Source organism: Cynocephalus volans, chromosome 7 (assembly GCF_027409185.1).
Source record: "Cynocephalus volans isolate mCynVol1 chromosome 7, mCynVol1.pri, whole genome shotgun sequence".
NCBI classification, from domain to species: domain Eukaryota; kingdom Metazoa; phylum Chordata; class Mammalia; order Dermoptera; family Cynocephalidae; genus Cynocephalus; species Cynocephalus volans.
This window is the reverse complement of record NC_084466.1, coordinates 126,798,024-126,814,378: the sequence shown is the minus strand read 5'-3', so window position 1 is coordinate 126,814,378 and position 16,355 is coordinate 126,798,024. Positions and strand designations below refer to the sequence as shown.

At 36.8% G+C, this 16,355-nt stretch overlaps 1 protein-coding gene across 3 annotated transcripts in view; it reads left to right on the top strand.

Moving 5' to 3' along the window:
* The first annotated feature begins 4,995 nt into the window (after positions 1 to 4,995).
* Positions 4,996 to 16,355, top strand: part of LOC134382632 (cytochrome P450 2C18-like) — a 34,587-nt gene continuing 23,227 nt past the window's right edge. For 2 of the 3 annotated variants that reach the window (XM_063103347.1, XM_063103346.1), the window contains exons 1-3: positions 6,189 to 6,324; positions 6,495 to 6,644; positions 9,952 to 10,112. In XM_063103347.1, the coding sequence (XP_062959417.1) occupies positions 6,204 to 6,324; positions 6,495 to 6,644; positions 9,952 to 10,112 (432 nt within the window). In that variant the 5' untranslated portion in view covers positions 6,189 to 6,203. Of the gene's footprint in view, positions 5,021 to 6,188; positions 6,325 to 6,494; positions 6,645 to 9,951; positions 10,113 to 16,355 lie in introns of those variants that run through there. The other variant, XM_063103348.1, reaches the window with a different exon arrangement.

Here is a 16,355-nt window from a genome sequence, read left to right as displayed (position 1 = left end):
AAATATGATGCAGTCACTATGAAAAGTAGTATAGTGCTTCCTCAAAAAATTATAAGAAAATCATTGTATGATCCAGCAATTCCACTTCTTGGCACATAGTCAAAGAAAATGAAAGCAGGATATCAATGAGACGTTTATACACCCATGTTCATGGCAGGATTATTCATAACAAAAAGGTGAAAGCATTCTAAATGTTCTTTGAAGAAGGAATGAGTAAACAAAGTGTGACACATACATACAACGGAATGTTATTCAGGTTTAAAAAGAAAGAAATTGTGACACATGCTACAACATGGATGAAACTTGAAGACATTATGTGAAGGGAAATAAGCCAGTCACACACCCACAAAAATACTGTATGTTTCCACTTATATAAGAAACCTAGAGTAGGGACACTCACAGAGAAAGTCTGTCACTTACTGACTAATGCTTCTCAGGGAGAGGCAGAAGTTGAGAATGGGAAGTTATTATTTAATCATACAAAGTTCAGTTCTCCAAGATGAAAACAGTTCTGGAGACTTCTTTGAAAGACGAAAATAGTTCTCGCAGTTGTTGCATAATAATGTGAACGCACTTCATTCTACTGTACTATACATGGATAATGGTTGAAATAATAAATTTTATGTTAGGTAAATCTTACCGCAATTAAAAAATACTAGTTACATTCCAATAAATTACTATTTATATTGGCAGGATAGTGCAATAGAATGAGAATAAATTAAATAATATTTATTTAATGAAGCTTTCCTGAAAGCTATAATACAATCGAGATGCAGGAGAGTACTAGTGAAACCACTCACAGGGCATGTGGTTGAAAATCTGTGCACTCAGAAATTTTACTACTTATAGTTTTTTTTCAAAGCAATCCTCTCCAGAATCTGCCTCATGATATGACTCTCCAGTGACTTCTGTAAACTGTTTTCTTGTATTTGATGATTATAGCTCATGGATGAGTGAAATGAATGACAGTAATGGTGCAAGAAATTGGAGCAGAAACTAGCAGTACTGTGGTAGAGGTAGGTGCACTACCAATAAAGCAGTATGGTGTTATTTGAAGTGAGCTTGAATTCATTGTAAATATATGTTGCAAATGCTAGGGAAAAAGCAAAAAATATCTAAGAAATAGGTTAAGGAAGATGAGACAATGGAATCATATTACATGTGCAATTCAAATCACTGAAGGCAGGAAAAGAGTTGAAGATGAAAACAGAAACAAAGAATGAGAGCAAAGGGTAAAAAACAGCAACAAATAAATGGTAGATATTAAACCAACTACATCAAAATGAGTTTAAACCTCACTGAATATACCAGTTAAAAGACAGACACTGTCAGAGTATTTCAGAAAACAAGACCCCGCTATTTGTATGGTTTTTACACAAAACCCAGTTGAAATGTAAATTCACATATGTTAAAAGTAAAGGAATGGAGAAACATATACCATGCTAACACCAACCCAAAGAAAGGTGGAGAGCTACATATGCATCACACAAATCCATCTTCAGAACAAGGAAATTTACTAGGTCTATACATATAATGTAATCCAAATCAAAACGAAGGATAGTTCTTTTTCAGATATTGATAATCTGATCATAAAATTTATGTGGAGAGGACAATAACCTAGAATAGCTAATATTGAAGGAGAAGAAGAGGGCCGAGCCCGTGGCGCACTTGGTAGAGTGCTGCGCTGGGAGCGCGGCGACTCTCCCGCCGCGGGTTCGGATCCCATATAGGAATGACCAGTGCGCTCACTGGCTGAGTGCTGGTCACGAAAAAGACAAAAAAAAAAAAAAAAAAAAGAAGGAGAAGAAGAAAGTCAGAGACCTGAATCAACTTGGCACAATCTCAAGACTTATTATAAAGCTACAGTAATCAAGGTCATGTGATATTGGTGAAAAAATAAACAGATTAATTAATGGAAGAGAATAGAGCCTGTAATACGTCCACACAAATATAGTTAACAAATCTTTGAAAAAGAAGCAAATTGGGAAAGGGTGGGTTTTTCAACAAATGTTGCTGGATCTGGATTCTCACGTTCACTAAAATATTATTTGTTGCCAAGGACTTAGGGGAAAGGGAGGGATGAATAGTCAGAGCAGAGAGGATTTTCGGGGCAGTGAAACTATTCTGTGTAATACTGCAATGGTGGGTGCATGTCATTATACATTGCTCAACACCCATAGTATGTAAGCTATAAACTTTGGTTAATGATAATGTGTCAATGTTGGTTCATCAATTGTAAATAATGAACCTCATTGGTGAGGGTTGTTGATTGTGGGAGAGGCTATTGGTTGGTGTGAGGATGGGTTCTGGGGGAACTGTGTACTTTCCACTGATTTTTGTTGTGAACCTAAAACTGCCTTAAAAAATCTGTTAATTGGAAAGAAAAACTTGCTCTAATTTACAACCCTAGCCAGAATGGTGTTTGCATTATTAGTCTGTGACTGAAAAGGAATTAATACTGTTAACATCATGATTATTTGGACTGAGATCAGAATTCTATGGGATGGATGTGAGATATGACTGAACTGGGAGCAGTAAACCAGCATTTTAAGACAAAGTCTTGTAGTGATGCATTGGTGAGACTTTATGTCACCCAGTGTCCAACTGCTCATTCCTAAAGAACAAAGCAAAGATTAGACTAGCTAATATCAGAAATCTCTTCTATCTTTAAATTATTTATGATTATTTCATTCTATAAAAAGAAAGGTCCAGGCAGGAACCTCAGCTCAACAGAAGGAAGGAGAAATAGAACAGAGACATCTGTATCTCAAGGAATGAAATCATTGCTCTAGAGACAACAACTGAGTTTATTTTATCCAAAATTAGGTGGACTGCTTAATTTAGAGTTTACAGCTATGTGAGTCAGTCAGCAATTACTGCTGCTCTTTGCCCTGGATGAAGGTTCACCAAGACTTGGACTCACTCAAGTCCTAAGGGTTATAAAGTCCAACTTTTCTGACCCGCATTTTAGTCAAGCGGTGCTGTAATCATTAACTAAATTAAGGTTTATTTTGAAAGAGGCTGATTAGGCTTAATCCAGAAATACTGAAGCGCAGCACGCAATCAGTAAACTTGGGTGAACCTGGTTGAACTGAATGCTTTTCTTGGAGGGGAGGGTGCAAGAGGGAGAGGACACGGGTTCTTATCTCAGCTGTATCACCTGCAGTCTGTGTGGCCTTGACAAAGGCACTGAGTCTCCAAGACCCAGCTTTCCTTATCCATAAAATGGTATCTATTTTACCGTCGGCAAAGGGAAGTCAGAGAATCAAAAGTGATATGGTGGATGTGAAAATTCTCCATATATCTGTAAATTGTCAAAATCCATATAAACATGACCAATAAAACATGGTGTAACTATGTCTCAATTTTTATACTAAAATGGCTTAGAAATAATTGTACTAGTTTTGTAAAGATATTAGTGTAGAATACAAACACTTTTTTTACACAACATGCTTTTGCACAAGTATCGTCATTAATGATCTCCTAAAGTATATATTCCAGTTGTATTTAGATCCTCATAAACACTAAGTGTCATCTACAGTTCAAGTCTGCACATTATGGTGGTTCTGTGCTGTGGGTTCATTAAATGGTTTCCCTATCTCCCCTCCTCTATTGAATCCACAACTCTTGTTCAGTCTATAACTTCCCTGCCTTGATGTGTAGTACCAATTACTATTATTTCTCACAATGGCAGACCAAGAACAATTGTTGTGCGTAGCTGTGTTTGGAGGCAACTAGGAGACACCATCGTTTCTCAAGCCCTCCCCATTAAATTCTCTCGGAATGCCTCTTTCCTCAGTTACACTGGGTGGATTTCATCTCTGCATTGATGGAAAAGAGAGAATTATATCTTTTATTTCTTTTCTTGAGCACTTCTGACCTGTTACCCTTGGAATGAAATAAGGGGCTTCTATTTAATGTGAAGCCTGTTGCTTTATGAAGTGAGTCAGTGAGATGCACATTCAGAGTAACTAATGTTTTGGGGGTTTGGTTTTGCTAAAATTCTTCTTGAGGTAGCTGTGGTGTAAGCCACAGTGCAACACAAGGAGCATCAGATGATCTCAGTTCAGATCCTATTTCTGCCACCTGTGAGCTGTGTGACACTGACAGGTCTCCTCCCAGTCTCCCTTCCCCCATTTTAAAAATAAAATAATATCTGACTTCTGTTGTTTTGATTTTAGATTTACTGGTGAAAGGTGTGTAAATTTATTACCCAATATCTTCATATGTATTTGGTCACTTAAGATGGATGAGTTTTGTTATTTACTTTATATTCTAGGCAACTGTAATGTTAGAAGAATATACTAAACATTTGAAAGGCTTCCGTTGTCAAGGACAATATCTCCTAGTGTTTGTTGTAGCATTACAATGCACATTTTTTATATACAAGGCACAGAAAACACTGATTACCCTTCAAGTCATAAATCCCCAAGTAGTCACTCATCTGAGAATCCAAAATTCTGTGTCATTTTCTTGCATAAACCAACTTACAACAGAGCTTCTCAATCATGTCTGCACATTGGAACTATCTGGGTTTGGGGACTTTTAAGTTTGCTTATCAATTACTGATATGTGGGTTCCAGCTCAGTACGGTTAAGCTGGAATGTCTAGGTTGAGCACTGATAAGGACAAGAAGAGTAAAGAACATTCTATTTTTATCTCTCATCGAATCAAGGTCCACTCATCAGCGTGCAAGTGGATCTAGCTTACTGATCACTTTATGTGCCAAAGAGGCACGTACTAAGTTAGAAGGGAGCATTATAAAAGCTTTGCATTGCAAGCACCCAGTGTCGTAGTAAGAAAAGAAGGCATCAATGGATCCAGTCGTGGTTCTGGTGCTCTGTCTCTCCTGTTGGCTTCTGCTTTCACTCTGGAGACAGAGCTCTGTGAGAAGGAAGTTCCCACCTGGCCCTACTCCCCTGCCAATTATTGGAAATATGCTGTATTTAGGTGTTAAGAACCTGAAAACATCCTTCAACAATGTAAGTACACTTTATGATTCTGCAGCATCTTGCAAAGGGTAAGTACATTTACCCATATTTTTAAGCAAAATACATTTTTGGAAGCACAGTATTATATCATTGTAAAGCATATTACTCCCTATAAATGCTGATGTTTCTTTCACCAATGTGTTATTGTCAGAAATAGCAGAGTGGCGTAATATATTCTGTGGGCAGAAGGCATTTAGGTCTTTGTATGGTAGAATTAAAATACCAAACTGGCAAACTTTGGGAGTGCTGCTTTCCTTACTTGTTTTATAGCCATTTGCTATGATTTTTTTTTTCTGAAGGTAAATGGTAAGGGAAGTTTGTGGTTAGAGATTTCACTCAAAAAGTCATCTATTATATTAGCCATGTGTTTTATTCAGTGTAGCCATGAAAATTGAACTGCTCTGAAGAACCAATTTATATGTGATGTCAAGGAAATAGCTCTGGGCTCAGAACCAGCTTAAGTGAATGAATTGGTGGTATCAGGATTCTTTTTAGTTCTGCACAAAGTGGCTGTCTGTGGCCAAAAATGCTGGAGGATGTTAGAAATTGTTCTTCCAGGAGATACTGCATGTCCTGGTGCTGCCTGTGTGGTGCTCACTCTTTCGGTGCTAGTAATACCAGCAGGTCCCAGAGTGGGCTGGGAATCAGAATCACCTGGAGTGACTTTATAAGTGTTCATCACAGGAATACTGAGTCAGGATACATATGCGGAGAGGTTTACAGGGGATTCTGAAGCCATCAGTTGTGCATTGGTCTCAACAAAATGTGTGGGGCTGATTAATTGCTCAAGCATCAGAGGTTGAATAAGCAGAGGTTCAAATTTGAGTCTTCTGTATATAAGTGTGTGGCACCTAAAATGAATTTGGACTTCTTTGGTCTCCGTTTCTCTGCTTGTAAAACAGGGCAAATAATCCCGCTGAATGTATCGGTGTGAATATTAATTGTTACCTGTATACCAATTGCCTGGGCATTGTGTGGCACATCATAGGCCATCCATAAGTGGCAGCTACAACAGTCACCTTTCTATTAATGAATGAATTTGACAAATATTTGAAGTTTTATGTGCCAAATAAAGATAAAAAATCACAATGATAATATCAGTTTGAATCAGGTACAATATTTGGACCAAATAGCATCTTGTTTTGCTATTATCTGCCTCTCCTTTTCTAGTTGTCAAAAGTCTATGGCCCTGTGTTCACTGTGCATTTTGGCATGAAGCCCATTGTGGTGTTGCATGGATATGAAGCAGTGAAGGAAGCCCTGATTGATATGGGAGAGGAGTTTTCTGGAAGAGGCAGTTTCCCAGTGGTTGAAAGAGTTAATAAAGGACATGGTAAGTGTGCACGTGTCTGTGTCAGTATTGGTAATGGGGGTGGGAGGATGTAAAACACAGACTCAATCATCTCCTCAGGCAGAGCTTGGCCCAACCATGTAGCTGCCAAGTGTCGGTTCACTCCTCCTTGCCTGGGATCTCCCTCCTAGTTTCTGCTCCCTGTCTGTTAGGGATTATTTTCAGCAATGGAAAGAGATGGAAGGAGACCCGGCGCTTTTCGCTCATGACCCTGCGGAATTTTGGGATGGGGAAGAGAAGCATTGAGGACCGTGTTCAAGAGGAAGCCCGCTGCCTTGTGGAGGAGCTGAGAAAAACCAACGGTGGGTGCCTCATTGCTCTGTAGTGCTGACTTTAACAGACTGCTCTCTCCTGCAACAACCCTCACATGGAGGAGGGCTGTTTTGAAGCAGAGACTAAGGGAGCTTTTGTGTATGTGTATTGTGTGTGCAGGTACAATTGTGTGTAGAGTGTGGTTTAATCGTATTTTCTTCCGAACTTTGTTTCTTTGACTTCAAATCAGAAATCATAAAATAGGTTTGATTTAATTTCTGAAAGAATTAATGAGAACTGTTTTCCCCGTAGCCTGCGTGTGGGTTACCTATTCCAGAATATTTCACCAGAAAATACTTGGAGACCAGACATGGTATGAATGACCCCATCACACCCTTATGTAACTGGAACAAAGTCACATATTATTTCATTCAATTGGGCTATATTTGTACCACCAGCATCACTGACATACCTGGGGGTTTCTTTCAGGGCGGTGCCTGTTCTGTCCACTAATGATGCTGTTTAGGGTTTTAATTGCTTAGGCATCTCTCACCACAATTCTCATCAGTTATTATTTCTCTGTGAACACCACACTATTTAAAAGCAGCCAGCATTAATTATTTCTTGTTACCCACTACTTACTGTACTGATTTATTTATCTTGAGCAAATATATGCTAGAACAGAATTCTCTAAAACATGCAAATGGGAATTTAAAAGACAGATTTATTCAACTTGATTTCTACTATTATCAATTACTCTTTACTCTGTCTTCCATAAGGATAGCTTATTTTCCATATTTCTTTGCTAATGTTCAGTGAATTTTGAGTTAGAAATTTGTGGTAATTCATGTTTATCACAGAAACTTTAGAAATACAGAAAGGATAAATAGCAAATAAACTCACCCCCCCCACCAAAAAATAACCATGGTTAGGACACTGTTTGATTATTTTTTAATGGCATGACATTTCCTTTATGAAAGAAGGATCATAGTTGTACAGAGAGAAATATTTAGTGACACAGAGATGAACACATGTTCTCTGCTATTAGGGAGCTTATAGCTTATTAAATCAGAAACAGGTAAGTTTGTAAATATGTGCAAGAAAGTGTTATAGGTATGATGACAGAAGGGTGTACAGAGCACAGTACATGCCAAAGGAGGAGTGGTTGCTTTTACCTGGGTCGGCTAGCAAGGCCATCATCAAGGAGATGCCATGAGCTGAGCACTTGGGCAGAAGATAGAAAGAGCATGTCCAAAGGCCCCAGAGGCATGGTACAATTTGTGCTGGTCTGAGAATTGCAAATTATTTAAAGTAGCTAGAATATGGGGTGGTGTGGGGGAAGGTGAGGTGCAATGAGAAAAAAGGCATGAATCTGAGATAAACTATCTGACTGTTGGAAGCTGACTTCTCTTCTTAAACTGCCATCTCTGCTTTTCCCCAGTCAATTGTCCTTCCCTCATTTTTTCATATAGTTTTGTCACTATTTTTTGAAAGCTCAGGAGTCAGTATTTATGTTATTATGATTATATAAATACTGTTTACCATTGAGCCAAATTGCATCTGTGATTACCTTTTCTTTCTTGTATAACTTGTTGTTTTTCTTTTATTAAAAATTAAAAAGTAAAATAGATAAAGAAAAAAAAAGAAATTTGTGGTAATTAATTTCCTCCCACTGCCAACTCTACTCAAGTATGAAGTGTTTGTCATAATGAATCTGATTATCAGCTTGGTTTTCAAATTCCCTTGTTTTTAAGTTTTCTCTTCCAAATGAAGTGAAAGGAAAGACTAAGAATCAGATCTTACCTGTGAATCACACACACACACACGCACACACAGGCACATAAACACACACTCCACCAAACATCCCCAATTACCCTTCTACCTAGTGGCTAAAATAAAACATTTCTCAAAACTCAAAGCCTAGATATTTTTAAAGTAACCTGGTATAGAACTCAGCAGGTTTCCTGCTGTTCAATGCCCTACCATTTATTCAGAACACTTTTGACTCAAGTCACCCTTACTAAGGTTCCATGGTGTGAATTTGGGAGCTCTTTATTTATAAAGTTTTTTGATCATTTGAATATAAGAAACCCATTTTATAGACTAGCCATGAAAAAAACAAAAAAACCCCCAAATAACAAACAAAAAAAACCCCACTTTCCTATAACTTAATTTCTTAACCTGTAAAATGATAAATTTGGCCTAACTAATGGACAAAAATTTGGTAAAACATACCATTCTGCTGACGGCAATGCAGAATAATATCCATAATCCACAAAAGAGTAGCTTTACCAGGCCAGCCCGTGGCTCACTTGGTAGAGTGCGGTGCTGATAACACCAAGGCCAATGGTTCGGATCCTATATAGGGATAGCCGGTTTGCTCACTGGCTGAGCGTGGTGCTGACAACACCAAGCCAAGGGTTGAGATCCCCTTACCGGTCATCTTAAAAAAAAAAAAGGGTAGCTTTACCAAATAAATTAAATTTGGATGATAAGTGGAATTTAAGGAAATTTAGTTCCTAAAGAAGGGAATGCATTTTCTTTCTTTCTTTTATTTTTTATTTTTTACATTGAAATGATAAATAAGAAGACTCCATTTATCACTTTAGTTTTTAAATTTTCCTTACCTGGAATTTATATTTTAAATATAAATTTCACATTTCTTTTTTTTAGACAAACAAATCCATCTTATACTTACTGTTCATTTATATGAGTTTTTCTTCTCATATAACATGGATGCATACTGCTTTTCATATTTGTTCCTTTAAATACATGAATTCAGGCATAGTCTCTCTCTACTTAGTTCCTCTTTATTGGCTCAACACATGATTCTTTCAGCTATTCAGTATATATAAATAGTCTTCAGTCCTCAAGTATTCTCTCTCTTTTTATCTCAAACCTTTATGGTCTACAGGCATCGCAGACAGCTGCGATTCTGCTTTGAAAACTTGAATTACTGGGTTTTTAAAAATGTTTTTATTTCTTCCAAATAACAGACACCTTGTGTTAAAAGGGTATAAAGGCAGGAGATGTGAATTGAGTGTTTGAAATATCATTATTTAACTAGCGAGATTCTAATGGTCAACTGAGGTTTTTTTGTTTGTTTGTTTCAAAAGATGACTGGTAAGGGGATCTTAACCCTTGACTTGGTGTTATCAGCACCACACTCTCCCAAGTGAGCCACTGGCTGGCCCCTAACTGAGGTTTAAGGTACAGGTGATGTGTTGATTTTATGCATGCTGAATTCTTTTTTGCTCTTCAGGGAATTTATAGGAAAGGAAATTTCTAAATTACCTTTACTTTTAATATAGTCAAAGTGTTCACATGTACATTTTTGTATTGTTTTCAATTTTTTAGCTTCACCGTGTGATCCCACTTTTATCCTGGGCTGTGCTCCCTGCAATGTGATCTGCTCCATTATTTTCCAGAATCGTTTTGATTATAAAGATCAGAATTTTCTTAACTTGATGGAGAAAATGCGTGAAAACATCAGGATTCAAAACTCCTTGTGGATCCGGGTGAGGTCAAAACACTTTCTTTTTGAGAAAGCACTAGTGCTCTTTTTTCTGACAGGTCCAAAATTCTATATACACCATGCTGTAGAGTGAGTGCACACCACAGTCCTGCCTGAGCCTGATGGAGCGCATATCAGGGAAAGATGCCATAGCAACATTTTTACCCACCGGAAAACAAGTGCACAAATACCAGGCTTTCTTTCAAGCCCATTGGATCCTTGGCCTGCAGTTTTTCCACTAACCACCAAAGCCATTTCTATAAAGTACTTTGTCAACTTTCCAAAGGATGCCCATATCACTCAATGGACATCCAGTCCATTTTGAAGGTCTCCATTACTCACAAGGCTTGTTGTACAATGAACACTTAGAGACCTCTTTGTCATACTATTTGGCCGAAATATTCTGATTTAGGAAGAGAATATCTCCTTCAAGGAGGGAGAATGCTGGGGACCATAGAAGCTGCCAGGAAACACTGAGTATTGTGGGGGTGTTTTGTGCTTCAGCTGGGATCCTAGCTGTCAAGTAACTGCGTTGGGAATGACAAAATAATTCACTTTATCTGTATGAACCATAAACAAACATCACAATTTTCCCTGTGCTGAATTGGCATGCCTTTCACTTGGCCTAAATACTAATTATGCGCTCTTAGAAAAGTCACTCTACTGCACTGATGCATCATAGTTTGGTGTCAAGATATCTTTGACCCTCTCCCACTTCTAAAATAATGGTTTTATTTCTGAGGCTGCTTTATAGAAATAAAAACAACAAGGTCTCGCTTTATGCTCAAGAGAAGGTTGGGCAATCTTTCTTAACCTCCGTTTTCATCTACAAAATATTAACCATAAACATTCACATCATTTTATATTTTCAGGTTGTAGGGCAGAATTAATGCAGAAAATGAGGAAGTTGATATAAAGATATTTTTAAACTATAAAAATGATGTCTGAGTCCAGAAAATAGTTATATCTTTGGTCTTCTATCAGAATTTTCACCCTCATATTGTTCTATAGGCAAAGAGAATTGCTCATGTATATACAATGTAAACTACCCTTCCAATATGGACACCACATTGCTTTCTTTTTATTTTTTTATTTATTTTATTCTTTACTTTTTTATGTACTAAAGAGCAATTTTTATTTTATTTATTTATTTATTTTTAATCTTATTTTATTTTGTCAATATACAATGTTGTTGATTATTGAGGCCAATTATCTAAACCTCCCTCCCTCCTCCCTCTCTCCCTCTCTCCCCTCCCTCCTAACAATGTCCTTTCTGTTTGCTTGTTGTATCAACTTCAAGGAATTGTAATAGTTGTGACTTCTTCTGTCCCCACCCCCCCGGTGGTTTGTGTATTTATTTATTTATTTATTATTAGCTCTCACAAATAAGTGACAACATGTGATATTTCTCTTTCTGTGCCTGACGTGTTTCACTTAATATAATTCTCTCTAGGTCCATCCATGTTGTTGCAAATGGTCGTATTTCATTCTTTTTTATAGCAGAGTAGTATTCCATTGTGTAGATATACCACATTTTCTGTATCCACTCATCTGATGCTGGACATTTGGGCTGGTTCCAACTCTTACCTATTGTAAATAGTGCTGCAATGAACATTGGAGACCAGGTATATCTCTGACTTGATAATTTCCATTCCTCTGGATATGTTCTCAGAAGTGGGATAGCTGGGTCATATGGTAGATCTATCTGCAATTGTTTGAGGAACCTCCATAACATGTTCCAGAGAGGCTGCACCATTTTGCAGTCCCACCAACAATGTATGAGAGATCCTTTTTCTCTGCACCCTCACCAGCATTTGTCATTCACAGTCTTTTGGATATTAGTCATTCTAACTGTGGTGAGATGGTATCTCAGTGTGGTTTTGATTTGCATTTCCCAAATGCTGAGTGATATTGAACATTTCTTTGTATGTCTGTTGGCCATTCATATATCTTCCTTTGAGAAATGCCTATTTAGCTCCTTTGCCCATTTTTTAATTGAGTTACTTGGTTTTTTTTGCTGTAAATTTGTTTCAGTTTCTTGTATATTCTGAATATTAGTTCTTTGTCAGATGTATATTTTGCAAATATTTTCTCCTGCTCTATTGGTTGTCTTTGAACTCTGTTGTTTCTTTTGATGTGCAGAATCTCTTTAGTTTGATATAAGCATATTTGTTTATTTTTCCTTTGGTTGCCCGTGCTTTTGGGGTTGTATTCCTGAAGTCTGTGCCCAGTCCCACTTCTTGGAGTGTTTCTCCTCTCTTTTCTTTCAGATGTTTTATTGTTTCAGGCTGTATATTTAATTCTTTAATCCATTTGAGTTGACTTTAGTATATGGTGAGAAGTATGGGTCTAGTTTCATCCTCCTGCCTGTGGATATCCAGTTATCCTAGAACCATTTCCTGAAGAGGCAGTCTCTTCCCCAATGTGTAGGCTTGGTGCCTTTGTCAAAGATCAGATGGCAGTGTGTGGGTTGATTTCTGGATTCTTTATTCTATTCCATTGATCAGTGTGTCTTTTTTTTATGCCAGTACCATGCTGCTTTGGTTATTATAGCTTTGTAGTATAGTTGAAAGTCAGGTTATGTTATGCCTCCAGCTTTATCTATTTATTTTTTTTGCTCAGCATTGCTTTGGCTATGTGTGGTCTTTTGTTATTCCATATAAATGTCTGGATAGCTTTTTCCATTTCTGAGATAAATGTCATTGGAATTTTGATGGGGATTGCATTGAATTTGTATATCACTTTGGGTAGTATGGACATTTTCACAATGTTGATTCTTCCAATCCAAGAGCATGTGATATCTTTCCATCTTATTGTGTCCTCTTTAATTTCTCTCAGCAGTGGTTTGTAGTTCTCATTATAGAGATTTTTCACCTCCTTGGTTAACTCAATTCCTGAGTATTTTATTTTTTTGGTGGCTATTGTAAATGGGCAGGCTTTCTTGATTTCTCGTTCTCCATGTTCACTATTGGAGAAAAGAAATGCTACTGATTTTTGTGTGTTGATTTTGTATCCTGCTACTGTGCTGAAATCATTTATCAACTCCAGGAATTTTTTTGCAGAGGCTTTAGGCTGTTCGATATATAGGATCATGTCATCTGCAAAGAGAAACAGCTTGACTCCATCTTTTCCAATCTGGATGCCCTTTATTTCCTTCACTTGTCTGATTTCTCTGGTTAGTAATTCCAACACTGTTTTGAATAGGAGTGGTGAGAGTGGGCATCCTTGTCTAGTTTTGATCTTAAAGGAAAAGCTTTCAGCTTTTCCCCATTCAGGATGATATTGGCAGTGGGTTTATCATATATGGCTTTAATGATGTTGAGATACTTTCCATATATACCTAAGTTATTGATGGCCTTTGTCCTGAATGAATGTTGAATTTTATCAAATGCTTTTTCAGCATCTATAGAGATAATCATATGGTCCTTGTGTTTGATTTTATTGATATGGTCTATCACATTTATTGATTTGTGCATGTTGAACCAAGCTTGCATCCCTGGGATGAATCCCACTTGATCGTGGTGTATAATTTTGTGTATGTGTTGCTGTATTCAGTTAGCTAGTATTTTATTGAGGATTTTTGCATCTATATTCATCAAGGATATCAGCCTGTCGTTTTCTTTTTTAGTTGTACCTTTACCTGTTTTTGGTATCAGGGTGATGTTTGCTTCATAGATTGAGTTTGTGGGAATTGCCTCTGTTTCAATCCTTTGGAATAGTTTGTAGAGAATTTACATCAATTTCTCTTTGAATGTTTGGTACAATTCTGCTGTGAATGCATCTGGTCCTGAGCTTTTCTTTGTTGGGGGCCTTGTGATAACAGCTTAAATCTCTTTGATTGTTATTGGTCTGTTCATATATTCTGCATCTTCTTGGCTCAGTTTTGGTAGCTTGTGTGTGTTCAGAAGTGTATCCATTTCCTCCAGATTTTCAAATTTGTTAGCATATAGTTGTTTATACTAGTCTCTAATGATTCCTTGTATTTCAGATGTATCAGTTGTAATATCACCTTTTTCATTTCTAATTCTTGTTATTTGGATCTTCTCTCTTCTTTTTTTAGTTGGCTGTGCTCATGGTTTGCCAATTTTATTTATCTTTTCAAAAAGCCAACTTTTTGATTCATTGATCTTTTGTATTGCTTTTTGGGTTTCAATTTCATTAAGTTCTGCTCTGATCTTAATGATTTCTTTTTGTCTACTAATTTTGGGTTTGGATTGCTCTTGTTTTTCAAGTTCTTTAAGGTGAAGTATCAGGTTGTTCAGTTGCCATCTTTCCACTCTTCTGAAGTAAGCATTTAATGTGATAAATTTCCCCCTTAGTACTGCTTTTGCAGTATCCCACAGGTTTTGGTATGATGTAACATTATTTTCATTAGTTTCAGTAAATTTTTTGGTTTCCTGTTTGATTTCTTCTTGGACCCATATGTCATTAAGTAGAATGCTCTTTAATTTCCATCTGTTTGTATAGTTTCCAGAATTTGGTTTGTTATTTATTTCTAATTTGAATCCATTGTGGTCTGAGAAATACATGGTATAATTCCAAGTTTTTTGAATTTGATGAGACTTGATTTGTGACCTAACATGTGATCTATCCTGGAGAGTGATCCATGTGCTGATGAGAAGAATGAATATTCTGAGGTTGTTGGATGGAATGTTCTGTAGATATCTGCGAAGGCTAATTGGTCCAGAATGTTTTTTAGATCTTGTGTTTCTCTGCTGATTCTTTGCCTAGATGATCTATCCAATATTAACAGTGGGGTGTTCAGGTTCCCTGCTATTATGGTATTAGTGTCCATTTCCTTCTTTAGGTCTAGTAGAGTTTGTTTTATAAATCTGGCTGCTCTGACATTGGGTGTGTATATATTTATGTTATGTCTTGATGGATCAATCCTTTTATCATTATGTAGTGACCCTCATTATCTCTTTTTATAGTTTTTACTTTAAAGTCTATTTTATCAGATGTAAGAATAGCTACTCCAGCTCATTTTTCATTTCTGTTTGCATGGTAAATCTTTTTCCATCCTTTCACTCTTAGTCTATGTGAGTCTTTGTGGGTGAGGTGGGTCTCTTGAAGGCAGCATATAGTTGCGTCCTCCTTTTAAATCTAGTCTGTCATTCTGTGTCTTTTGAGTGGGGAATTTAATATTTTTACATTAAGAGTTGTTATTGAAAAGTGTTGATTTACTCCTAGCATTTTATTGATTTTGTTTGGATGTCTTAAGTGTCTTTTGTTCCTTTCTTTCCGAATTACTGTTTGTCTTCTGTATTTGTTGCTTTCTTGGGTTGTAGATAAACATTTTTTTCTCTTGATTGTTACCATTTTTATTTTACTTGTGGGTTTTGATTTTTCTTGAGTTTTTTTGGCAGTAGTAGTTATTTTTCAGATACCAAACCCAGTACTCCCTTGAGAATTTCTTGTAAGGGTGGTCATGTTGTAGTGAACTCCCACAGTTTTTGTTTGTCTGAGAAATATACTATTTTCCCTTCATTTCAGATGGATAGCCTTGTGGGGTAGAGTATTCTTGGCTGGCAAACTCTGTCTTTTAGTGTTTTGAATATATTTTTTCATTCCTTTCTGGTTTTTAGGATTTGTGATGAAAAGTTGGATGTTAGTCTGATTTGGGCTCCCTTATAGGTGATTTGATGCTTCTTTCTTGCAGCTTTTAAGATTCTCTCTTTGTCTTTGAGTTTTGCCAATATGACTATAACATGTCTTGGAGAAGACCTTTTTGGGTTGAATATGTTTGGGGATCTTTGAACTTCCTGAATCTGAAGATATGTGTCTTTTCCTATACCTGGGAAGTTTTCGCCACTATTTTGTTGAATACATTTTTAGTGCAATCTCCTTTTTCCTCTCCTTTTGTAATACTTATGACTAGGATATTTGAGCACTTAATGTTGTCTGATATCTCTCTTCAATTTTCTTCAATGTTTTTAATTCTTTTTTATTCTTTTTTTTTTTTTTGTCTTCCTGTTTTATTTCAAACATCCCGTCTTCAAGGTGTGAATTTCTCTCTTCTGCTTCTCCAAGCCTGCTGGTTAAATTCTCTTTTGTGTTTTTTATTTCATTGAATGAATTCTTCAGCTCGGCAAGCTCTGCTACATTCTTTTTCAGGGCATTGATTTCCTTGTACATTTCTTCTTTCAGGTCCTGTATACTTTTCCTCATTTCATCATGTTGTCCAGCTGAGTTTTCTTGTATCTCACTTAGTGCCTTTAGAATTATCACTCGAAATTCCTTGTCAGAC